Source organism: Balaenoptera musculus, chromosome X (assembly GCF_009873245.2).
Source record: "Balaenoptera musculus isolate JJ_BM4_2016_0621 chromosome X, mBalMus1.pri.v3, whole genome shotgun sequence".
Lineage (NCBI taxonomy): Eukaryota > Metazoa > Chordata > Mammalia > Artiodactyla > Balaenopteridae > Balaenoptera > Balaenoptera musculus.
In genome coordinates, this window is record NC_045806.1 from 35525758 (window position 1) to 35551587 (window position 25830).

The 25830-nt window shown below is 37.2% G+C and overlaps 1 protein-coding gene across 5 annotated transcripts in view; it reads right to left on the reverse strand.

The window, feature by feature from the left end:
• MED14 (mediator complex subunit 14) overlaps positions 1-25830 on the reverse strand; it is a 72940-nt gene that overhangs the window by 38191 nt on the left and 8919 nt on the right. For all 5 annotated transcript variants that reach the window (XR_005018322.1, XM_036839710.1, XM_036839712.1 and 2 more), the window contains exons 3-12: positions 25011-25116; positions 19955-20128; positions 19162-19291; positions 18564-18692; positions 18141-18248; positions 17478-17610; positions 16570-16720; positions 16017-16128; positions 2665-2790; positions 744-822 (exon numbers count right to left, since the gene is read on the reverse strand). Coding sequence is in view for 4 of the 5 variants with exons in the window: in XM_036839710.1 (XP_036695605.1) it covers positions 744-822; positions 2665-2790; positions 16017-16128; positions 16570-16720; positions 17478-17610; positions 18141-18248; positions 18564-18692; positions 19162-19291; positions 19955-20128; positions 25011-25116 (1248 nt within the window). In the remaining variant the exon portion in view is untranslated. The remainder of the gene's footprint in view (positions 1-743; positions 823-2664; positions 2791-16016; positions 16129-16569; positions 16721-17477; positions 17611-18140; positions 18249-18563; positions 18693-19161; positions 19292-19954; positions 20129-25010; positions 25117-25830) is intronic.

Consider the following 25830-nt stretch of genomic DNA (forward strand, 5'->3'; position numbering starts at 1 on the left):
TCTACTAGCTGGAACTGCCCAAAACCGTAAGTTATGCAAGATGTGAATTATCAAGACTTAAGTATTTAAATCCCACTGAACAGTCTGGCCCCACACCCCCACTCCCCCACCCTGCCATTTGCCAGTTTGGTTTTAATCTCTGATATTTATTTTTATCCCTTGGAATTCTGTTTTATCGATTTAAAAAGAGTCTGTTAGAGTTGCCATAATGGTACCTTTGTGTACCAGGGTGGTAATGAAACCTCACAGAATTATCTCTAGCTCCATTTTCAATTTTATTTGGTTTAACAGTCTGAAGCATTCAAAGGATTCTGAGACAAACTGAATGACAGTATTAGAGAAGCAGAAATGACTACTCTGAAAGTGTCAGCTGGTAGATTCATACCATGAAGATTATCCCAGATAAGAGCAAATAAGACTCTATTGCAAAGAACACCAGATACAATAAAATTCATTGTGTAAGTGTTTGGTAGAGTGCTTGCACAAGAGAAAATGTGGAAAGGAATCAAAGCTGAGTGTCATGACCTTCATACCTATGTTTGCTCTAGAGGGGAATTTGATACAAAGCACTGCCATCTTGGACCTATTCCAAGAAAATTTAGATTCTAAGTACCAAAAGGTACTCAAGTTTCATGTCATAAACATTAAGGATAGTGGGTGATCAAGAGTAATGATGGAGAAGAAAATATATCTTGTCAAAAGAAGTTTCCATTTTTAGTTTTGAGCTAAATAAATAAGCTTACTTAAGTTGCTGAATCCAAGGAATTATCCGTTTCATATCATCATTCACAGACTTCTCCATGTCATCCAGTGTGGCCTGGTCTATAGTATAAAGCACTTCATTAATTAATTGCTTACATGAGACACAAGATATCCAGGTAGCCCAAAATTTAAATGAAAATTATTGTTTTAGGCAGAAAGTAGTGTTATTTTTGAGTCAGAGAAAAACTAAACGAAGCGCATCATGAGGCATAAATTAACCTAATTTGTTTTCCCTCTTTAACATTTAGGGAGAGTTATAGTTAAGATAATTAATAGCAAATGTACATTAGCAGGAAGAACAAGTAGCGAACAACACGAATTAATTCTTTGCCTATAGTTTATTTACCAAAACTCTTAGTCTAGTTAGTTAATATTATTAATTTGTATGTATTTAAAACTCATAGTATTACTAGACTTAGAACCTTAAAAATTATAAAAACTATTAAACTCCATTAAAATGTTTATTTATTAAACACAAATGATCTCTGGCATAAGCACGAGCTGTTGGCTGAAGATTAGCTTGCTAAATGTCACTTAGAATTTTTAATGACACTAGAAAATGCTAATAATAGAATGTTGAGCAAAAAGCAAAATATAAAATGAGTTCAACTAAAGAAAAAAGTATAGAAAATATTAGAAGAGCATTGCTATGGATTGAACTGCATCCCCCCAAATTCATATGTTGAAGCCCTAACTCCTAATGTGATAGTGTTTAGAGGTGGAGCCTTTGGGAGATAATTAGGTTTAGATAAGGTCATGAGGGTGGGCCCTCATATAAGATTAGTGCCCTTATAAACAGACACCAGAGAGCTTGCTCTCTCTCTCTTCCTGCCATGTGAGGATACAGCATGAAGGCTGATGACTATAAGCCAGGAAGAGAGCTCTCACCATAACTTGACCATGGTGGCAACCTTATCTCATACTTTAAACCTCCAAAACTGTGAGAAAATAAGTTTCTGTTGTTTAAGCCACCCACTCTGTGGTTCTCTGTTATGGCAGCCTGACCTAAGACAAGCATATATCTCCTAAAAACAATGATTACCAACAGGCAACTATTTTTTTGCTTCTCTCATTTTTACTTGTTTAGTTTTTCTACTTATGAGTATGTACTGTGTTAATCATCAAGAAAACAGTTAAATAAAGTTTTGAAGAGCAAACAACAATTTCCTAATGTGTCACTTATCATTTAGCCATCATAAATGTGATGTGATTCAAAGTAATGAGGCCAGTTTTCCATGAGCCGTTCATAGAAAAATCTATCTTTATAGCCATACGACATAGCCATACAATATAACCAGAAAGCCTTTTATTTTCATCAATCTATCTAGCTTAATATTAATTTCAAATGGCAAATGTGCTAATATATTCAAGAACACTGTTCCATCAGCAATACAAAAACACTAAGTTCCTAGTATTTCGTCATTTCAGAACACCAACTTGGTAACAGAACATGCTAGAAATCAAACTTCAATTTCTACTGTGTTTAAGCCAGAAAAAAAATCCTTTCCTACAGGATTCTGTACCCTGAGTCATCTGAGATGTTTATACTGTCATAAATCTGTTCTTCAGCCGTGAATGACATTAGACTGTAGTCTTCTCCGTGACACCCAACTATTAGTGGTAAAATAGTTAATCTAAAAAAAGATCAGCCATCAATATTATTACTTTTATATAAGAGAAACAACATGAATGTACTTCACACTGGGAAGTTTAACTTCTGGTACAAGAGAGTTAAAATGGGCCCCAAGGAATAGACATCAGCCAGAGTTATTCCTTCCATATCTACTTTCTATACACTGTTTATACCACCCCTCCCAATACCTAATGGCAAAAAATTTTTATTCTGCTTTTGTTAAAAATATTTTTCTTTACACTGAGTGAGTCTATCATTTAGTAACTTACCAAGTCCATAAAGCATCACCTGGAACATTCCAGAATGCAAATCTACAAAAATGTGTAGACACTCCGAATTACCACAGGGCTCCAAGATGGGAACAACAAGAGCTGGAAGTGCAGTCTCTATGGAAGCTGAACAGTTAAGAATTAAGTTATATTTCTATTTGAATATCCCCCCCCCAAAAAAATACATATATTTCTCAGGGAGTAGAAACGAACCAACTACTGAATGATCCTGAATGTTACAGGAAAAACATAATTTTGCTAAACTGGGTTAGTAATATTATGTCACTTAGTAGCTCAAAAGAAGAATGTAATCTACAAGGTGACATGAAACAAACACACCCATCTCAAATACTACAGCAAAGAAAAAAACCCTCCAAGATTCCGTTAAAAAGGTTAAAATAGCCCGTGAAAATTTAACCTTATCAGTGAGCTGAGTTCTAGTTTTACTTTCACTCAGTAATGACTAATAAGCTAATTTGAAGGATTTTCTTTCTGATATAATGGGAAAAAAATACTGTTTGGTAAATAGAATAAACTTCATTTATGGCCTAAATATTTTTAATGCCATTCTTCATAAAGAGAGGTGTTTCTGGCAATTAGGGCCCATGTATTTAAAAAAAACCTCTGAACGCTATTAAACATTATTGATTATAAAGGAAAAGATTTTTTCAAGTTATTTACGTACCTCATTTTCAAGTCACAGATGAAATAAGAACAGAGGCAACTGCTAAACACAAATTCCCAAAGCTGCCAATATACTGTTTCTAGAGTTTCACAGTATTTCCACCAGGCCCGATTAACTTTCCCCTTAATCTCACAAGTTGGTATAACAATCCAGTAAAGGAGCAAAGCCCTGAAAGCACACCATGTGCTAACTGAAAGCACACCATGTGCTCATCAGATTGATGACCTGCAAAAGGAATATGCTCTTCTGGTTACCACAGTCCTTTAAAGCTACACTGCAGAAGAAAGGCAGGCAGTGAGGAGAGTGGTAACGTAGGCCCGGCCCTTCTCCAGGTGTGACTTCTCTGTGCTTTGTTAAACAAGGACAATGACATCTTCCTGTCCACGCCATGGATTCAGGAAGAAGCAATAACAAGCTTGTAAAGGTGCTTTAGAAAGCAAAGTGCTCAAAAATGTACATTTTCTGTATTTCTTTATGTACCAAAGAAACAAACCAAAACCTCTTGTTATAAATTTGCAACAATTAAAATAGGTGATGTTGCCATTGGTACTGTCTATACAAACAAAATAATAAATCAAAAAAAGATTGCAGGAAACATATTTAATCAGAGGAAAACAAACTGCTTTCAAGTATATCTAACATATTTGCATACAAATCTTTAACATGCAGGTCCAGCATAACTCATCTAAAACAAACAAACAAAAAAACAGGACCAAAAAGGCACAAACGGGAATTTCTTTTACAATATTCTATCATTCAGACCAGTGTGACAAATTAAAAAAGTGCTTAGAGATTTGAAGCAGAGTTGCTGATTTTTAAAATATATCTGTACTGTCTTAATTCTTAATGGGATAGGAATGTATTCTTTAAAACAAAACTATTTTTAAAGTGTAGCAACGGAGTAAAACTAATTCTGACAATTGGGATGACAACTATAATTTCAATCTAATTAACAAAATTAAATATTTTTGAAAAGATAGGGCATCAGAGAAGAATATAGAGAACACAGTCCAAAAGATAGAAAATACTTTTCTTTTTTTTAACATCTTTATTGGAGTATAATTACTTTACAATGGTGTGTTAGTTTCTGCTTTATAACAAAGTGAATCAGTTATACATATACATATGTTCCCATATCTCTTCCCTCTTGCATCTCCCTCCCTCCCACCCCTCTAGGTGGTCACAAAGCACCGAGCTGATCTCCCTGAGCTGATCTCCCTGTGCTATGCGGTTGCTTCCCACTAGCTACCTATTTTATGTTTGGTACTGAATATATGTCCATGCCACTCTCTCACATTGTCACAGCTTACCCTTCCCCCTCCCCATATCCTCAAGTCCATTCTCTAGTAGGTCTGTGTCTTTATTCCCGTCTTGCCACTAGGTTCTTCATGACCTTTTTTTTTTTTTCCTTAGATTCCATATATATGTGTTAGCATATGGTATTTGTTTTTCTCTTTCTGACTTACTTCACTCTGTAGGACAGACTCTAACTCCATCCACCTCACTACAAATAACTCCATTTCGCTTCTTTTTGTGGCTAATATTCCATTGTATATATGTGCCACATCTTCTTTATCCATTCATCCGATGATGGACACTTAGGTTGCTTCCATGTCCTGGCTATTGTAAATAAAGCTGCAATGAACATTTTGGTACATGACTCTTTTTGAATTATGGTTTTCTCAGGGTATATGCCCAATAGTGGGATTGCTGGGTCATATGGTAGTTCTATTTTTAGTTTTTTAAGGAACCTCCATACTGTTCTCCATAGTGGCTGTATCAATTTACATTCCCAGCAACAGTGCAAGAGGGTTCCCTTTTCTCCACACCCTCTCCAGCATTTATTGTTTCTAGATTTTTTGATGATGGCCATTGTGACCAGTGTGAGATAATATCTCATTGTAGTTTTGATTTGCATTTCTCTAATGATTAATGATGTTGAGCATTCTTTCATGTGTTTGTTGGCAATCTGTATATCTTCTTTGGAGAAATGTCTGTTTAGGTCTTCTGCCCAATTTTGAATTGGGTTGTTTGTTTTTTTGTTATTGAGCTGCATGAGCTGCTTGTAAATCTTGGAGATTAATCCTTTGTCAGTTGCTTCATTTGCAAATATTTTCTCCCATTCTGAGGGTTGTCTTTTGGTCTTGTTCATGGTTTCCTTTGCTGTGCAAAAGCTTTTAAGTTTCATTAGGTCCCATTTGTTTATTTTTGTTTTTATTTCCATTTCTCTAGAAGCTGGGTCAAAAAGGATCTTTCTGTGATTTATGTCATAGAGTGTGATAGAAAATACTTTGATGTACGTCTCTGAACATATTTTATGGCTGCCGATGTCCGTATTTTTCTTTACAGAAAATAAAATATATAAGGCCTTAAGCATTTAAAGGCAACAGGTTTTAATGGAGTGTATCCAGAATGGAGAAACTTATGAAGGGAGAATTAAAGGCCCTGCAAAATGACTGCGCTGCACACTTCTTCCTGCAGCAGGAATATATACAAATCTCCTCTTTCATTTCTCCCTATCTATTTACTGAGGACAAGATGAGGAAAGTACCAATAGACAATAATATAAAGTGGAAAGACTGAAGAGAAGTAACTAAGCCCAATTAGGAATGGCTGTGTGTGGTTCACAGCTTCTGAACTGACCTCGAGACCCCAAATCTGGCACTGACAGAGCACAACCCGAGGGAGAGCACCCTGGCTTCCTAGAGTCAGGTGATGCTGAGAAGGGGCCGCAGGGCAAATTACCTTTAGCGCCTTGAACTGCCTTTTTAAAGTTTCTCTCCCAGAGTCTTGCCTACCCTCCCCGAGACATTCCCACCCCCCGTCTCCCACCCTCAAGAAACCACACACTGCCCCCTGGGCTGTCTAAAACCTGCTATCTGTGCACTCCCCTAGCCCTTCCTTGAAATGCTCCATTCTTCCGAGCTACTCATTTCCTCGGCTTATTCTAGTGAGGAGTTGGAAGAAAAGCCATCTAATTAAGGGTAATTGCACTAAGGGGTTCGCAGAACAGACTATGGTCCCTGGTCCCAGCAAAGGATCTGACTAAAGCATGCTTTCCCATCACAAAAGAGATCAAGTAAGACTACACAGAGTATAAATGCATGAACGTGAATTTAAAAAACCAGTTAAAGCATATGTCCTAAAATGGTGGGTCAGCAGACCTTTTCCTACAGCAGTCCTTGTTTGCAGAATTGTTCTGATGAAAGCAGGGCTGAGGGGCCAAACCCCACATGCAGGAACCTCCCTCTCCTTCAAAACAGTCTCCAAAGCACCTTTCTCTAACACCGAGGACTCAACAGACTGGTAGGGCTTGAAAACCACTACTGCAGCACACTCCCACTACAGTAAGAGATCCAGGAAGAGCTGGACTAACATCCTCAAATTACATATGAGGAGAACGGGGCCCAAAGAATTTAAGTGACTTGTTCAAGAGCAGAAGAGCAGGTGAACCCACATCTTCTGGCTACTCAAGCAGTGACATCTCTACAAAATGCTGCTAAAGAAAAATCTTCACAACTTACATGAACACGCAAAACTATTCCTAGGTAAACACACGTTCAGTCCATTTTTCAAAGTAATTTAAATATCCCCCAGGCAATCATACTGAGTTTTTTTTTACTTACTAAGACTTGTTTACAGATGATGCTAAAGTAAACCAGAGCCTATCAAAAGATCATAAACCGGGAGAAGATGGCGGAAGAGTAAGATGCGGAGATCACCTTCCTCCCCCACAGATACATCAGAAATACATCTACACGTGGAACTGCTCCTACAGAACACCCACTGAACGCTGGCAGAAGACGTCAGACCTCCAAAAAGGCAAGAAACTCCCCACGTACCTGGGCAGGGCAAAAGAAAAAAGAAAAAATAGAGACAAAAGAATAGGGACGGGACCCGCACCAGTGGGAGGGAGCTGTGAAGGAGGAAAGGTTTCCACACACTAGGAAGCCCCTTCGCGGGCAGAGACTGCGGGTGGCGGAGGGGGGGAGCTTTGGAGCCACGGAGGAGAGCGCAGCCACCACAGGGGTGCGGAGGGCAAAGCGGAGAGATTCCCGCACAGAGGCTCGGCGCCGAGCAGCACTCACCAGCCCGAGAGGCTTGTCTGCTCACCCGCCGGGGTGGGCGGGGCTGGGAGCTGAGGCTTGGGCTTCGGTCAATCGCAGGGTGGCGGAGGGGGGAAGCTTCGGAGCCATGGAGGAGAGCACAGCAACAGGGGTGCGGAGGGCAAAGCGGAGAGATTCCCGCACAGAGGCTCAGCCCCGAGCAGCACTCACCAGCCTGAGAGGCTTGTCTGCTCACCCGCCGGGGCGGGCGGGGGCTGGGAGCTGAGGCTCGGGCTTTGGTCGGATTGCAGGGAGAGGACTGGGGCTGGCGGCGTGAACACAGCCCAAAGGGGGCGAGTGCACCACAGCTAGCCGGGAGGGAGTCCGGGAAAAGGTCTGGAGATGTCGAAGAAGCCAGAGGCTTTTTCTTGCCTCTTTGTTTCCTGGTGCGCGAGGAGAGGGGATTCAGAGCGCCGCCTAAATGAGCTCCAGAGACGGGCACGAGCCGCGGCTATCAGCACGGACCCCAAAGACAGGCCTGAGACGCTAAGGCTGCTGCTGCCGCCACCAAGAAGCCTGTGTGCAAGCACAGGTCACTCTCCACACCTCCCCTCCCGGGAGCCTGTGCAGCCCGCCACTGCCAGGGTCCCGTGATCCAGGGACAACTTCCCCGGGAGAAAGCACGGCGCGCCTCAGGCTGGTGCAACGTCACTCTGGCCTCTGCCGCCGCAGGCTCGCCCCGCATCCGTACCCCTCCCTCCCCCCGGTCTGAGTGAGCCAGAGACCCTTAATCAGCCGCTGCTTTAACCCCGTCTTGTCTGAGCAAAGAACGGACACCCTCAGGTGACCTACACACAGAGGCGGGTCCAAATCCAAAGCTGAATCCCAGGAGCTGTGCGAACAAAGAAGAGAAAGGGAAATTTCTCCCAGCAGCCTCAGAAGCAGTGGATTAAAGCTCCACAATCAACTTGATGTACCCTGCACCTGTGGAATACCTGAATAGACAACGAATCATACCAAATTGAGGAGGTGGACTTTGGGAGCAAGATATATTATTTTTTCCCCTTTTCCTCTTTTTGTGAGTGGGTTATGTGTATGCTTCTGTGTGAGATTTTGTCTGTATAACTTTGCTTTCACCATTTGTCCTAGTGTTCTGTCCGTCCGTTTTTATTTTTCCTTAAAAAAATTTTTTTTCTTAATAATTATTTTTTATATATTTTAATAACTTTATTTTATCTTACTTTATTTTCTTTTCTTTTATTTTATCTTCTTCTTTCTTTCTTTCTCTTTTTTCTCCCTTTTATCCTGAGCCGTGTGGATGACAGGCTCTTGGTGCTCCAGCCAGGCATCAGGGCTGTGCCTCTGAGGTGGGAGAGCCAACTTCAGGACACTGGTCCACAAGAGACCTCCCAGCTCCACATAATACCAAACGGCGAAAATCTCCCAGAGATCTCCATCTCAACACCAAGACCCAGCTTCACTCAACGACCAGCAAGCTATAGTGCTGGACACCCTATGCCAAACAACTAGCAAGACAGGAACACAGCCCCATCCATTAGCACAGAGGCTGCCTAAAATCATAATAAGGCCACAGACACCCCAAAACACACCACCAGACGTGGACCTGCCCACCAGAAAGACAAGATCCAGCCTCATCCACCAGAACCCAGGCACTAGTCCCCTCCACCAGGAAGCCTACACAACCCACTGAACCAACCTTAGCCACTGGGGACAGATACCAAAAACAACGGGAACTACGAAGCTGCAGCCTGCGAAAAGGAGACCCCAAACACAGTAAGATAAGCAAAATGAGAAGACAGAAAAACACACAGCAGATGAAGGACCAAGGTAAAAACATACCAGACCTACCAAATGAAGAGGAAATAGGCAGTCTACCTGAAAAAGAATTCAGAATAATGATAATAAAGATGATCCAAAATCTTGGAAACAGAATAGACAAAATGCAAGAAACACTTAACAAGGACCTAGAAGAACTAAAGAGGAAACAAGCAACGATGAACAACACAATAAATGAAATTAAAAATACTCTAGAAGGGATCAATAGCAGAATAACTGAGGCAGAAGAACGGATAAGTGACCTGGAAAATAAAATAGTGGCAATAACTACTGCAGAGCAGAATAAAGAAAAAAGAATGAAAAGAACTGAGGACAGTCTCAGAGACCTCTGGGACAACATTAAACGCACCAACATTCGAATTATAGGGGTCCCAGAAGAAGAGAACAAGAAAGGGACTGAGAAAATATTTGAAGAGATTATAGTTGAAAACTTCCCTAATATGGGAAAGGAAATAGTTAATCAAGTCCTGGAAGCACAGAGAGTCCCATACAGGATAAATCCAAGGAGAAACACGCCAAGACACATATTAATCAAACTGTCAAAAATTAAATATAAAGAAAACATATTAAAAGCAGCAAGGGAAAAACAACAAATAACACACAAGGGAATCCCCATAAGGTTAACAGCTGATCTTTCAGCAGAAACTCTGCAAGCCAGAAGGGAGTGGCAGGACATATTTAAAGTGATGAAGGAGAAAAACCTACAACCAAGATTACTCTACCCAACAAGGATCTCATTCAGATTTGATGGAGAAATAAAAACCTTTACAGACAAGCAAAAGCTGAGAGAATTCAGCACCACCAAACCAGCTTTACAACAAATGCTAAAGGAACTTCTCTAGGCAAGAAACACAAGAGAAGGAAAACACCTACAGTAACAAACCCAAAACATTTAAGAAAATGGGAATAGGAACATACATATCGATAATTACCTTAAATGTAAATGGATTAAATGCTCCCACCAAAAGACACACACTGGCTAAATGGATACAAAAACAAGACCCGTATATATGCTGTCTACAAGAGACCCACTTCAGACCTAGGGACACATACAGACTGAAAGTGAGGGGATGGAAAAAGATATTCCATGAAAATGGAAATCAAAAGAAAGCTGGAGTAGCAATTCTCATATCAGACAAAATAGACTTTAAAATAAAGACTATTACAAGAGACAAAGAAGGACACTACATAATGATCAAGGGATCGATCCAAGAAGAAGGTATAACAATTGTAAATATTTATGCACCCAACATAGGAGCACCTCAATACATAAGGCAAATACTAACAGCCATAAAAGGGGAAATCGACAGCAACACAATCATAGTAGGGGACTTTAACACCCCACTTTCACCAATGGACAGATCATCCAAAATGAAAATAAGTAAGGAAACACAAGCTTTAAATGATAAGTTAAACAAGATGGACTTAATTGATATTTCTAGGACATTTTACCCAAAAACAACAGAATACACATTTTTCTCAAGTGCTCATGGAACATTCTCCAGGATAGATCATATCTTGGGTCACAAATCAAGCCTTGGTAAGTTTAAGAAAATTGAAATCGTATCAAGTATCTTTTCCAACCACAATGCTATGAGACTAGATATCAATTACAGAAAAAGATCTGTAAAAAATACAAACACATGGAGGCTAAACAATACACTACTTAATAACCAAGTGATCACTGAAGAAATCAAAGGGGAAATCAAAAAATACCTAGATACAAATGACAATGGAGACACGATGAGCCAAAACCTATGGGATGCAGCAAAAGCAGTTCTAAGAGGGAAGTTTATAGCAATACAAGCCTACCTCAAGAAACAGGAAACATCTCAAATAAACAACCTAACCTTGCACCTAAAGCAATTAGAGAAAGAAGAACAAAAAACCCCAAAGTTAGCAGAAGGAAAGAAATCATAAAGATCAGATCAGAAATAAATGAAAAAGAAATGAAGGAAATGATAGCAAAGATCAATAAAACTAAAAGCTGGTTCTTTGAGAAGATAAACCAAATTGATAAACCATTAGCCAGACTCATCAAGAAAAAAAGGGAAAAGACTCAAATCAATAGAATTAGAAATGAAAAAGGAGAAGTAACAACTGACACTGCAGAAATACAAACGATCATGAGAGATTACTACAAGCAACTCTATGCCAATAAAATGGACAACCTGGAAGAAATGGACAAATTCTTAGAAATGCACAACCTGCTGAGACTGAACCAGGAAGAAATAGAAAATATGAACAGACCAATCACAAGCACTGAAATTGAAACTGTGATTAAAAATCTTCCAACAAACAAAAGCCCAGGACCACATGGCTTCACAGGCGAATTCTATCAAACACTTAGAGAAGAGCTAACACCTATCTTTTTCAAACTCTTCCAAACTATTGCAGAGGGAGGAACACTCCCCAACTCATTCTACGAGGCCACCATCACCCTGATACCAAAACCAGACAAAGATGTCACAAAGAAAGAAAACTACAGGCCAATATTACTGATGAACACAGATGCAAAAATCCTCAACAAAATACTAGCAAACAGAATCCAACAGCACATTAAAAGGATCATACACCATGATCAAGTGAGGCTTATTCCAGGAATGCAAGGATTCTTCAATATACGCAAATCAATCAACATGATACACCATATTAACAAATTGAAGGAGAAAAACCATATGATCATCTCAATAGATGCAGAGAAAGCTTTCGACAAAATTCAACACCCATTTATGATAAAAGCCCTGCAGAAAGTAGGCATAGAGGGAACTTTCCTCAACATAATAAAGGCCATATATGACAAACCCACAGCCAACATTGTCCTCAATGGTGAAAAACTGAAACCATTTCCACTAAGCTCAGGAACAAGACAAGGTTGCCCACTCTCACCACTATTATTCAACATAGTTTTGGAAGTTTTAGCCACAGCAATCAGAGAAGAAAAAGAAATAAAAGGAATCCAAATCAGAAAAGAAGAAGTAAAGCTGTCACTGTTTGCAGATGACATGATACTATACATAGAGAATCCTAAAGATGCTACCAGAAAACTACTAGAGCTAATCAATGAATTTGGTAAAGTAGCAGGATACAAAATTAATGCACAGAAATCTCTTGCATTCCTATACACTAATGATGAAAAATCTGAAAGTGAAATTAAGAAAACACTCCCATTTACCACTGCAACAAAAGGAATAAAATATCTAGGAATAAACCTACCTAAGGAGACAAAAGACCTGTATGCAGAAAATTATAAGACACTGATGAAAGAAATTAAAGATGATACAAATAGATGGAGAGATATACCATGTTCTTGGATTGGGAGAATCAACATTGTGAAAATGACTCTACTGCCCAAAGCAATCTACAGATTCAATGCAATCCCTATCAAACTACCACTGGCAACTAGAACAAAAAATTTCACAATTTGTATGGAAACACAAAAGACCCCGAATAGCCAAAGCAACCTTGAGAACGAAAAATGGAGCTGGAGGAATCAGGCGCCCTGACTTCAGACTATACTACAAAGCTACAGTAATCAAGACAGTTTGGTACTGGCACAAAAACAGAAATATACATCAGTGGAACAGGATAGAAAGCCCAGAGATAACCCCACACACATATGGTCACCTTATCTTTGATAAAGGAGGCAAGCATGTACAGTGGAGAAAAGACAGCCTCTTCAATAAGTGGTGCTGGGAAAACTGGACAGATACATGTAAAAGTATGAAATTAGAACACTCCCTAACACCATACACAAAAATAAACTCAAAATGGATTAAAGACCTAAATGTAAGGCCAGACACTATAAAACTCTTAGAGGAAAACATAGGCAGAACACTCTATGACATAAATCACAGCAAGATCCTTTTTGACCCAGCTCCTAGAGAAATGGAAATAAAAACAAAAATAAACAAATAGGACCTAATGAAACTTAAAACTTTTTGCACAGCAAAGGAAACCATAAACAAGACGAAAAGACAACCCTCAGAATGGGAGAAAATATTTGCAAATGAAGCAACTGACAAAGGATTAATCTCCAAGATTTACAAGCAGCTCATGCAGCTCAATAACAAAAAAACAAACAACCCAATCCAAAAATGGGCAGAAGACCTAAATAGACATTTCTCCAAAGAAGATATACAGACTGCCAACAAACACATGAAAGAATGCTCAACATCATTAATCATTAGAGAAATGCAAATCAAAACTACAATGAGATATCATCTCACACTGATCAGAATGGCCATCATCAAAAAATCTACAAACAATAAATGCTGGAGAGGGTGTGGAGAAAAGGGAACACTCTTGCACTGTTGGTGGGAATGTAAATTGATACAGCCACTATGGAGAACAGTATGTAGGTTCCTTAAAAAACTAAAAATAGAACTACCATACGACCCAGCAATCCCACTACTGGGCATATACCCTGAGAAAACCATAATTCAAAAGGAGTCATGTACCAAAATGTTCATTGCAGGTCTATTTACAATAGCCAGGACATGGAAGCAACCTAAGTGTCCATCATTGGATAAATGGATAAAGAAGATGTGGCACATATATACAATGGAATATTACTCAGCCATAAAAAGAAACGAAATTGAGTTATTTGTAGTGAGGTGGATGGAGTTAGAGTCTGTCCTACAGAGTGAAGTAAGTCAGAAAGAGAAAAACAAATACAGTATGCTAACACATATATATGGAGTCTAAGGAAAAAAAGAAAAAAAGGTCATGAAGAACCTAGTGGCAAGATGGGAATAAAGACACAGACCTACTAGAGAATGGACTTGAGGATATGGGGAGGGGGAAGGGTAAGCTGTGACAAAGTGAGAGAGTGGCATGGACATATATTCACTACGAAACGTAAAATAGATAGCTAGTGGGAAGCAACCGCATAGCACAGGGAGATCAGCTCGGTGCTTTGTGACCACCTAGAGGGGTGGGAGGGAGGGAGATGCAAGAGGGAAGAGATATGGGAACATATGTATATGTATAACTGATTCACTTTGTTATAAAGCAGAAACTAACACACCATTGTAAAGCAATTATATTCTAGTAAAGATGTTAAAAAAAAAAAGTCAGCTAAAGTCTCACAATAAAACTAATGGATATTTTAATATATTCCATCATTAAATACATAAAATATGAAGTAAATAAATTAAGAGTCCAACTTCAGAAGCTAAGGGGGAAAGAGGTACAGATGAAATAAATGCCGAAAAAAAAGAGTAAAAAATCAATTAAATGAAAAAGAATTCAAATGAAATACAAGCAAGTTACAGCAATAAACAAGACTAAAACTCTTGACAAATAAGCATATGAAATAAAAGTGCTCAACATCATATGTTATTAGGGAATTACAAATTAATGCAATGAGATACAACTACACATCTATCAGTACTAAAATGGCTATGGTACATCCACACAGTGGAATATTATTCAGCGATCAAAGGAAATGAGCTCTCAAGCTACAAAAGGACACAGAGGAAACTTAAATGCATATTGTTAAAGAAGCCAGTGTGAAAAGGCTACATGCTGTATGATTCCAGATACATGACACTGAAGAAAAGGCAAATCTACAGAGACAGTAAAAATACCAGTGGCTGCCAGGGGTACAAGGGAGGAAAAGATCAATAAATAGGAGGAGTGCAGGGGATTTTGTGGCAGTGAAGTTACTCTGTATGATATTGCAATGATGGATATGACATTATAATTGTCACATATATTGATATAATGCATAAACATTGGCAAGTATATGACATTAAACTTCGGTCAAAACCCTTAGAATTGTACAACAAAGGAGTGAAAGTGAACCTACGGACATTAGGTAACAATAACATATAATATACCAATATTTGTTCATCAATTATAACAAATGTACCATACTAACATGAGTTAGTAATATGGGAACTTGGATGAGAGGAGAGGGAGAGCACTTTGTACTTTCTGATCAATTTTTCTGTAAATCTAAAATTGCTTTAAAAAATAAAGTCTGTTAAAATAAATAAATAAATAAATAAAGTCTGTTAATTTAAAAAAAAAAGATCATAAACCTCAATTTTCTACAATCCCAATGATATTTTAGAATTTTACTATTTTGAAAAATTAGAAATAATTAAAATTAGAAAAATTAAGATTGCAAAATTACTGTGAGCACCAGGTAATCACAGCCAAAAACAACTGGGGTAGGAATAGTAAATATGCTCATTGTGATACTGTGAAACTATATTCCTAGAATGAAAGCACTTACTTTGTAAACGACTGACCGTCCCCTAACGCTCTGAATATACCAGGTAATTAGAAGATTTTTCACTATGTGTGCATATCTGTATTTCTTATTTTGAACCCTGTTAATGTATTAACAACTCAAAAACATTTTTAAAAAGACAAGGGATATATTTTGCTTCATTCAAACAGGCATTATTTCATAAATACATTATAAATATTTGCAAAGCTGCCTTAACCTTTTAGAAGAAAAAACAAAAGAAGATTCATATTAAAATGTTAAAATAGCTTCTATATCAATAGGAAAGAAAAGTTTTAAGGAGAGTCGATATACATACATTTCAAAAATAAGGTCAAGCTAAATGAAAAAGAAGAAAGTAAGGGGAAAATTAAGACAAGCTTGGTAGATCACAAATTAAAATACAGCCTCTACAACAAAATCAGTATATCAGGAAAAAAATCATTAAGAAAGACTCTTCAGAAAATGAAAGTGGATACTAATTTAAACAAAAGACAGACAAAAATGCCAATTTAAAATAACCTACAATTTTCATTGGCATTGAAGCCTCTAAGAATGGCCTTCAGTTCCTGGAGCTTCTGATGAGCTCGTGCATGGACACTGTCAATCAGGAGTTTTTCTATGGATAAATGATCGATCTGCATAAACGAGAACAGAATTGTATGTGCAATTTAAACATTTTTACTTTAAAAGCCTGAGAGTAGATTATTGTGCTCCAAGATACTTCCTTTTAGAATCACAATGATTAAGTGTTAACCAGTAAAAGAAAGCAAACTTAAAATTAAAAAAATAAATTTAAACGGTATTGATAACTTAAAGGCTACAGTTAACATTCTGGCAACTATAGATCGGATCTAAATTACAGAATTTGAAAGAACATCTTAAAAATTATATTAGATGTTAAAACAACCACAACAAATGTACAAGCATAACATTCATTTAAAATAAGTTTCATAAAGGGTTTTAGGAACAATTAGGTATTTTAAAGGATTTGTGCTAAAAGTTTAAGTATAAATGGTAAGTTATATTACTATATTCATTTAATCAAACCAATGTTGAAATATATTGAGTTCTTTTACCTTCATGGCTCTTTCTACTAATTTGGAATCAGAAGCTGGCAAAGGAGGATCATGAAAAATCTGTAAAGGCTTGGAGACATCATTCTCATCAATTTTAATGGTAACTTTGTGAACAGATGCTGTCCCTGTTTTTCTCCCAAGAACCTGTTGACTAAAGAGAAAAAAGAAATATTAAGAATTTTTTCCAACACAGTCTGTTAACTTCTGGAATAAAAGAGAGACAGTTTATTGTGCACCTTATCCAGAGCCTAGAACATGGCAGGTCCTCACTGTTTGTTGAGGGAATATTAATATTGGGAAGACAGCTATTCTGTAATCCAACACAATATGATTTACTACATTAAAAAAAAAACACAGACACAGAATTTAAAAGTAAAACACATGCACACACACAAAAACAGGCCAAAACAATCTTTAAGTGGTGTCTATTCACCTCTGATTCCTTGACAGAAAATGGGAATCAAGCAAAGTTCAAATAGGGAATAGAGGATTGTAAAACAGCCTGATACTGATTTTCCCCAAAAAACTCCCCCAAAAGTTTTTAAAAGGTGCAATTCAAAAGATAACACTGTGATAAGCAAGGATTTTTTAAAAATGATACCTGATAATCTAACCTAATGGTCTTTTAGCAATCTGGTATGAAGCCAGAGTAATCTAATCTTTAAGAATAGTAAGTTTTAGTACAAATAGATAAACGTCTACATATTTAAAACATGCCATGTTCTAAGAAAGGTGTCAATTATGGATGTCCTATGTGGTTTATATGATACCATAGGACTTTACCATACAAAATCATGTTGCTAGAGGTACACAGAGGTATATGGTAAATCAGATGTATGAGAGAAAGAGAGAAACAAAAAGAGTCTTTACGGTTATTGCATGACCCCACCAGAATCAACTTTACTTACTTCCAAACTGAGAGGGAAAGGCACTTTCCTGCATGATACCTTTCCACCTGTACGAGGTCTCCCCACCGCTCTCGGATTAACATTAGAGTTTGGGAATGTAGCACTTCTAACTGAAGTGATAAGCAGAAAGAATCTGATGGATCTTGTTAAGCAAATCTAATATATTACTACAACAGCCAATGAAGTATAAGCAAACTTCATTTAACAAACGCTCTATTCCCCAAAAGTTGGCGATTATACTTCTCCAATGACTTATACAAAAAGTGTTGGAATTTGTGACATAATTTTAGAAAAAGGTTTTGTATTTAATTTTGAACCAATATAAACAAAACGTAAGGTCCAGGTTGCCCCTTAATTCATCATAGTTTAGAGAATATGCGTAGACCAAATGGTACTATTTTTTCTCTCCAAATAGTACTATTTCTACCTCATCATTTAAAGTTTTTACCTGCAAAGTCAATAGTAAAATTAAAAACTTGGTTTTTAATAGACATATCACTATTCTTTACACTGGCCAGTTCCCCAGCCCCCATTTCCACCCAAAAAGGGTGACGGGGAGAGTTTAAGCTGCTCTAGTTCAGGACTAGGGGCAGATGGAAATTGTGTGTGTGTTGGGGGACACAAATTCTTTACAAATACAGGGCTCAAATTTCAGAAGGATACGCAGGCAGCTGTACATGTCCTGAAGAGGTTTCTCATCAGCAAAGAGCCTAGACTGTACCAGCTGATGGATAAAGTTGATCTGCATACTATGAACCAAGGCTCGTCCATCTTCCATTGGCAGGAGAAAAGAAGGTGGTTAATCAGAAAAGTGTACAGATTGTGTCATAGACCAACTAAGGAAGAGTACCCTCACTAACGATGAGTTTAAAAAAAAGAACTGAAATTATCTATGAAAACTAGAGAGTATACTAGAGAAACACTGAAACTTCTGTGGTCAGTAGGCAGTTACGATTATCATAAAATCTGCATCAGGTTACAGGATAAATTGCTAAACACATGTATTATTCTGCAAGAATGTTTCAATAATATAACACCAAACATTTAAATCAATACATATGATTTAAATCAGTATTTATGATTTACCTCCTGTTTCCTTATCCTCAACTAGAATTTCTAGCTTGAGAAGACGCCAGGGAACATCAGGGTCATCTCCCATCACGGTCAAGGTGGCTTCAAATTCTCCTTCAACTCGAAACTTCACTCGGCCATTTGCTTTTAGAAGAAGAAGAAGAAGAAGGTCTACTTTGCTAGAAAATAAGCAGCTTCCCGCTAACCTAGAACTTTCAGTTTCGCTCACGAGAAATTTTAAATAGACTCAAGATTCTTTCATAAGTGTTCAGACAATTCACCGGTTCCTGCATAAACAGTAGCCAGCTTCCAGGTCATCAAGAAACCAAAGGCAACTCTTCTAACATCAAGGAACAATAGTTTCTTGAGGCTCAACTCTAGGACCTAGTCTCTCCTCCAGCCCCAGGTAATTTTGCCCACTCCCCAGCTTCAAATACCAGCACTGTATTTCCAGGTACTAAAGGGAAATGATATGGCACAAGTTACGGATTCAAATACCACCAAAATTGTAGGTCAAGACTTCATAAGGATATTTTAAAAGATAAAACCCCAAAAGCTGTTTGAAAAATATTCTAACGAGTCAATTCTTTAAAAATGTATTTCAGGTACATACCGACTGTAAGATTTGCTAACTGAGGAGGAAGATCTGTGGTTACAAGCCGATGTCTAAGAATCTGGTTCAGCTGGTGAAGTGTAGCTTGTTTCTCAATTTTGGTAATTGGGTCTGGAGGAATAATTTTATCCTACAAAAAAGTTTAAGTGATCTAAAAATAATGTACAAAGAGACATAATTTTTACCTGCGCCTGTTCTAACACAGTATTTTCTTACTTTACCCAAGAGAACCTCAACACTCATTTCTGCAGTCTACATCCAATAACAGTGACCATTACTATCATGCATAGAGTGTCAATGATTCCACCAGTCACCCAGCTAAGACGGTAATGCAACACGATCTTCTTCATGTTCTATTTATGAAACCAACTTAATGTCACTAGATGACTTTCACCACTTCTTAGAAGTATAAAATACAACAGCACCAAGTGAGTAAACAACTACCACAACAACAAATTTTAAAAAACACTTCCAAAAAGCAACTAGCGTGCCGTATTTTCACATCTGAAATACATATTAAGTTACCTTCATAATTCTGTTCACCCTCACCTAAATAAATAAACAAACAAACAAACAAACTCATTTTGATAGCTACTCACATTCTGGCTCCAATTTATTTCAAACCCACCCCCCCCCAAATTTTAATTATAGAGAAAAAAGCAAACTACATGAAATATTTATTTTAAAAATACAGAACAGTTTTTTGTTTTGGCTGGGCTACTTATTAATATTGTAGAATCCAATGCCAAAGCCTTCAACTTTTGGGGGTGGGCTGGGGTAGGAATGCACTTACCCTAATGCAGGTTGGCAGCCGTGGGTAAGACCCAGTAGTCAGTACATCAATAGCATATGGGATGGCAAAACTAGGCAGGCGTGCATGGACCAGAGCATCTCTAGCTAATGAGGCCAGGCGATCAGCAGTATCCACAAACAGGATGGCTTGCTGATCTAAGAAGCTCGAGATCATCTTCAAAGCAAAGGATAAATGTATTACGCTTCCTTGAAAACTAGCCACTTTTCACGTCAAATATCATTTATTGATTCCAAAGTAAACTCTGAGAGGAATTAATATAGCTTTTCCATATTTCAAAATATTTCATCAAAAAAGTTTCCAGTAATTTGAGGAAAGAAGAAATATTTTTAAAAACCAGTAATTTTCTATCAATTTAAATAAAAGGTTTCCCGATTTGTTTCTCCATCTTTAACATTACACATACATATGACAAGTTAGGAAAAATAAATAGAATAAAATGCTTTTTCTCTTACAGACTTCTAGAGTTGATTGGTAATAAAGGAGACATAAAAGGATGGTCTCCTGGACCCAGACTGCCTTGGTCTCAATTTTAATTCTGCAACTCACTAGCCCTATAACCTTGGGCAAGTTGCTTAAATTCCTCTTTGCCTCAGTTTTTTCAATATAAAATGGAGCTGATTTCCTCCCCCTCATAAGGTTGTTCGAGGATTAAGAGTTTATGTATATGAAATCTTTAGAACAGTGCCTAGAACATATAAAACACACAGTAAACATTGTCCATTATGAGATCTAGGCCAACTTCACGCCCAATACAGAAATCCTTTCCATCAGTTCTCTACTCAATGCATTTCACAAGTGTGCCTAAACTAGTAGAGGTCATCATGAAGCTGAAAACTACTTCCTTTCTGGAACAATACTTAAGGTCTTTCACGTCCTTCAAACAGGGGAAGCCCACTCTATCTTCAAGCTGAACATTCCAAATTCCTGACTCACCATCTCTATTCCACTGCCTGGAAATGCTCCAGTTTATCAGTGATCAACTTAAAATATGGTATCCAGAATTAATAACACATCATGCACACACAATGCCCTACATTTTCTCAGTATTCCCACACTCATTTTATTGTCTGATTTTCACGACTCTAGGAAATAGACAAAACAAGATAATTACTATTATCTTAGAGATGAGAAAATTGAGGCTGAGGTTTAGACACTTGCTCAAAGATAGTGAATAATCAGAGGAGCTGGAACCAAAAAATGTTTTTTCTAACTCTTAGTTAGACCAGCACAGCCCCGCAGAAGTGCTACCTTCCATGACTAGTAAAATGGAGTTCCATTAACATCACCAACACTAACTTCTTATCAGCAGCCACGACACTGCTAACAGACAGCAAGCTTGAAGTTAACTAAAGGGCCTTGATCTTCTGTGCATGAATCTCTATCAAGCAAGGTCCCCTTTCCCACCCTGAACCTAAAGCATGACTGTACTCTGATTTTTAACATATTTGAATCCTGCTTCTCTCAACTTCTGTATAGGTTTTTACTCAGATTTCGGTCATCCCAAGTCTCCATTCACTCAGGACACTGTAAAAATGCTTAGGCCAAAGAATACTAAAGATTTCCGTCCAGGAAGATGTGCATCAACCCTAGTGGGGTGCCACAGTTCATCGAGCCTACATCATTCCACCTTAAATGTGGGTTATTAATGAAACTCTCTAAACTACCTTGCTCAACTCAAAATAAACTAGCTCCAGCTATATTTCTTTGACTTAGAAATCAAATTAATAAAGATAAAAGTTTAGTTTTGAGTTACTTATTAGTGAATCCATATAGGTCCCTAATAATCATGTTCTTTTTTTATTTTTAAGTACTCACATACCAACTGTTGATATGATTAATACCAACCTCCTTTAAAATTTAACTGAGCACCAAACAGACACTCCTCTAAGGAAAATATACAAATGGCCAAAAGCACATGAAAAGACGTTCAACATCACTAGTCATCAGAGAAATGCAAACAAAAAACACAGCGAAGTGCCACTTCACACCTACCAGGATGGCCAGAATCAAAATGTCAGACAATAACAAGTGTTGGCATGGAGCAATTAGAACCCTCTTACATTGCTGGTGGGAATGTAAAATAGTATAGCCATTTTGGAAAACAGTCTGGCAGTTCCTCAAATGATTATTAAATATACAGTTACCGTATGACCCAGCCATTCCACTCCTAGGTATATACCCAAGAGAAATGAAAACACATGTCCACAGAGAAACTTGTATATGAATGTTTATAGCAACATTATTCATCATAGCCAAAAACTGGAAACAACCTAGAAGTCCATTAACTGATGAATGGATAAACAAAATGTAGTAGATCCATACAATTCAGCTATAAAAATGAGGTACTGATACATGTACAGTACAAGTACAACATGGGTGACCCTTGAAAACACCATGCTAAATGACAGAAGCCAATCACAAAAGACCATATATTATGATTCCATTTATATGAAATGTTCAGAATAGGCATATTTAGAGAGACAGCAGAGGTTGCTTAGGGCTGGGGGGTACTTGGGGTGACAGTTAAAGGGTAATGATTTTCTTTTTGAGGTGATGAAAATGTTCTAAAATTGACTGCTAATGGTTGCACATATCTGTGAATATACTAAAAACCACTGAATTGTACACTTTATTATCACTTTATTATTACTATTTTTTTTTTTTGGCTGCACCGCACAGCATGCGGGATCTTAGTTCCCTGACCAGGGATTGAACCCGTGCCCCCTGCGGTGGAAGCGCGGAGTCCTAACCACTGGACCACCAAGGAATTCCCAGAATTGTACACTTTAAATGGGTAGGTTGTATGGTATGTGAATTATATCTCAAAATTGCTTTTAAAAAAGCTCAAGGAGGAGAAAGATATTTTTTCTTTTTCTTAGCTAAAACATTATCCAGACTGCTTTTTACCATTAGTTAGAGTTCTATAAACCGTGTATTTATACACTCAACTAAACACTTCATATGTCTGGCATGGCTAAAGGTCATTATCTATTAAGAACCTCTAATGAGTCTAGTTAAATAATCATTAGGTTGAGAACACAAGTGTCAAAACGTGAATAATCCTCTAATTCTCCAGCTGATGGACTTTACCCCTGACAAAAACACATCTCTGTATCTACATTCACAAAACAAAAATACCAAAACTTTATGTATAAAGTTCAATATGAGACTTTATTCAGAATGTGACTTACTGGAACAGCCAATTCAAAAAACTAATAGGAAAATACTATACTATGAATTAATGAAAGATAAATACAATATGGCTCAATATCAAAACCAAGAGTTTTGGATTTTGCTTGATATTATTTTAACGACATACAGCTCAGTAGTATCAAACAGGTAATTTAAATACCCATGGTATAATTAGGGATTTAAAACTAGATTTGAAAAATTGAATACTTGGATTTTATATACTTCAGTAATACTTAACTCTTCACTGAAAGTCTGAATATCTTTAGGAAAAGATTACCTCAAATTAACTAATTACTGAAAAGAAACCTTAGGCTTTTCAGAAATACTATACCATGCTTCTTCATTTCGGCCAAAATAGATTCATTAGACCTGGTATCCAAATTTGCAAAACAATGAAATGAATTGTAAACTTTCTGGTAAATAAGCTTGGAATAAGCCTGTTTATTAATATTTATAATAAAAACTATCCTTTGAATGATGACAACATGAATAAAATGACTTTTTCCCCCATAAAGAAAATTCAATATATGGTACAAAATATCCTCCCCCTTTGATCAATGTTATATAAAAGGATGATACCAGCTTACTCCTAGAGACAAAAGATCTGTGGCTAGAAATGTGTCTTCTTTTAACTTTCAAAAAATATATTATTCTAGAATTTTAAATTCTCAACTCCTTCAAACCTCTTTTTTCCTTTCACTTTAGCAATTTTCACATAAGCTTTCTTTCTAATGATAAGGGAACCTAGTGAAACTGAGGATAGCAAATGCACTGGGCTAAAATTGAGGGGAGATGTCAGAAAATCATATGCAGAAACACACTGTGTTGGAGATTTCTTTCTAAAGGGAAATATTATGGAATATGCAAACCCCAATAGATTTGCAAATGTAAAGTTACTATAAAAATATTTCAACTTAGCTTGTCAGGGTACAAAAAATAAATTATGGTGGATAAATAAATGCTCTCATTATTTTAAGATTTTATTCATTTTATTATAATTACTCTACCCTTTCCAATATGAACTCCATTCTCCTCATTTTGTGTCTCGTCTGTTAACATCATATCATCCTCCCCAAGTTATGAGCTCAACAGGCTAACACAAGATCCCTACTGATGTTTCTCCTCCTTAACATTTCTTGAACATAGCTTAAAACTTTTGTGGGGGGTAGGGGGGTGCATATTTTAGAATCTTTGGTACACTTCACTACAGGTCACGCCTATGAATTCAAAAGAATGACTCAACAGTCAAAAGACCATGAGCTTCCTGAGGGCAGGGACTATGCTTTATTCAAGTCTCCATCCACCATGCCTTATGCCCTGTGTACAATAAAGGGTTGGAGAATGAACAGATGAATAAACGAAGGGACAGATAAGTGCTATCACCAGCTCTGTGGCCTTGAAAAAGCCATTTAACTTCTAGGAACCTTATTTCCTCATCTGTAAAATAAGAAGAGAATACTGACTCTGCCATTCTCAAAGGGCTGTCAAGAAATCAATAGGCAAATTTAGGGAATACTCTGCAAACTCGAAGGAAGCATACGAATGTAAGCTAACCATTTTCCCCCTTTAGGTCCAGTCTCATATTTAATGTCTTCTAGCGTAATGACATCTCCAGATATGGCCTACTCTTTTTTCTGATTAGGTGTCCATAAACAAATACTAAGTTTCTACAGATATATATTATACATTATCATACAGAAATAATGATTACTCACATAAGTAATGTATCCCAAAACATATCAGCAGATATAAGTTAGAGCTAAAATTAGAAACTATGCCTATTACAAGTTAACATTCCAAAAAAAGTTATTTTATATAAAATAAAGTCAAAAGTTTAACTCACCGCACATTTTTCCACTTTGCCAGCATTATTAGCCCATTTTACTAAAGCTAATAATCGAACAAAGAGTTGGCGTGTCCGGCTAGCAAACTGCACTATTTCTATTTTCCTTTAAAATAAAACAAAACAAAACAACTCTTAATGAACCAACAAATTTGAAGGAGTATTTCACAATTTATTTTATCTGAGCTAAAATATGAATCAGTCTTTGTTTACAACCATTACAATGAAATGAACCACCTAAAATATTTATCTAAATATGAATTATTGTCACATTTTGTGTATCACCTGCATATACTTCATTTTCTACCTCAGAGTAACATCTCCAATAGAATGCTTAAGCAATGAATCACATTTTCAAATTAATTTTATACTGCAATAAAAGTTGTTTACTAAAATATACTAAATTCACAAATATAAAATTATTATATAGAAGTTAACTGGGTCACAAAGGGACCAAATTATGGTTTGAAGTTGAAATTATGAATTATGAATTAGTAACCTTTCTGGTAACAGAAAGAAAGTGAAACAGCTCTTTATCAAAACTTGACACTGTATTATTTCTACAAAGGCAAGGGCCCATTTCCCATCTTGCAAGAGCATGGTTTATAAAATTGAATAAAGAGCTTAACTATGCAACTCTTTACCAAACTAATTTCAATAACAAAGTACTAAAAATAAAAGCTAGAAGGTCTGTCCATATCTATTTTTATGCTACACCCACTACAATGCTTTTTCTCCCCATACTCATCAGTATTTTTATCATCTCCTCATAAAGGCTTAAAAGCTTTACGTTGTCAATCAGCGTGTTAGCTAGACCTCT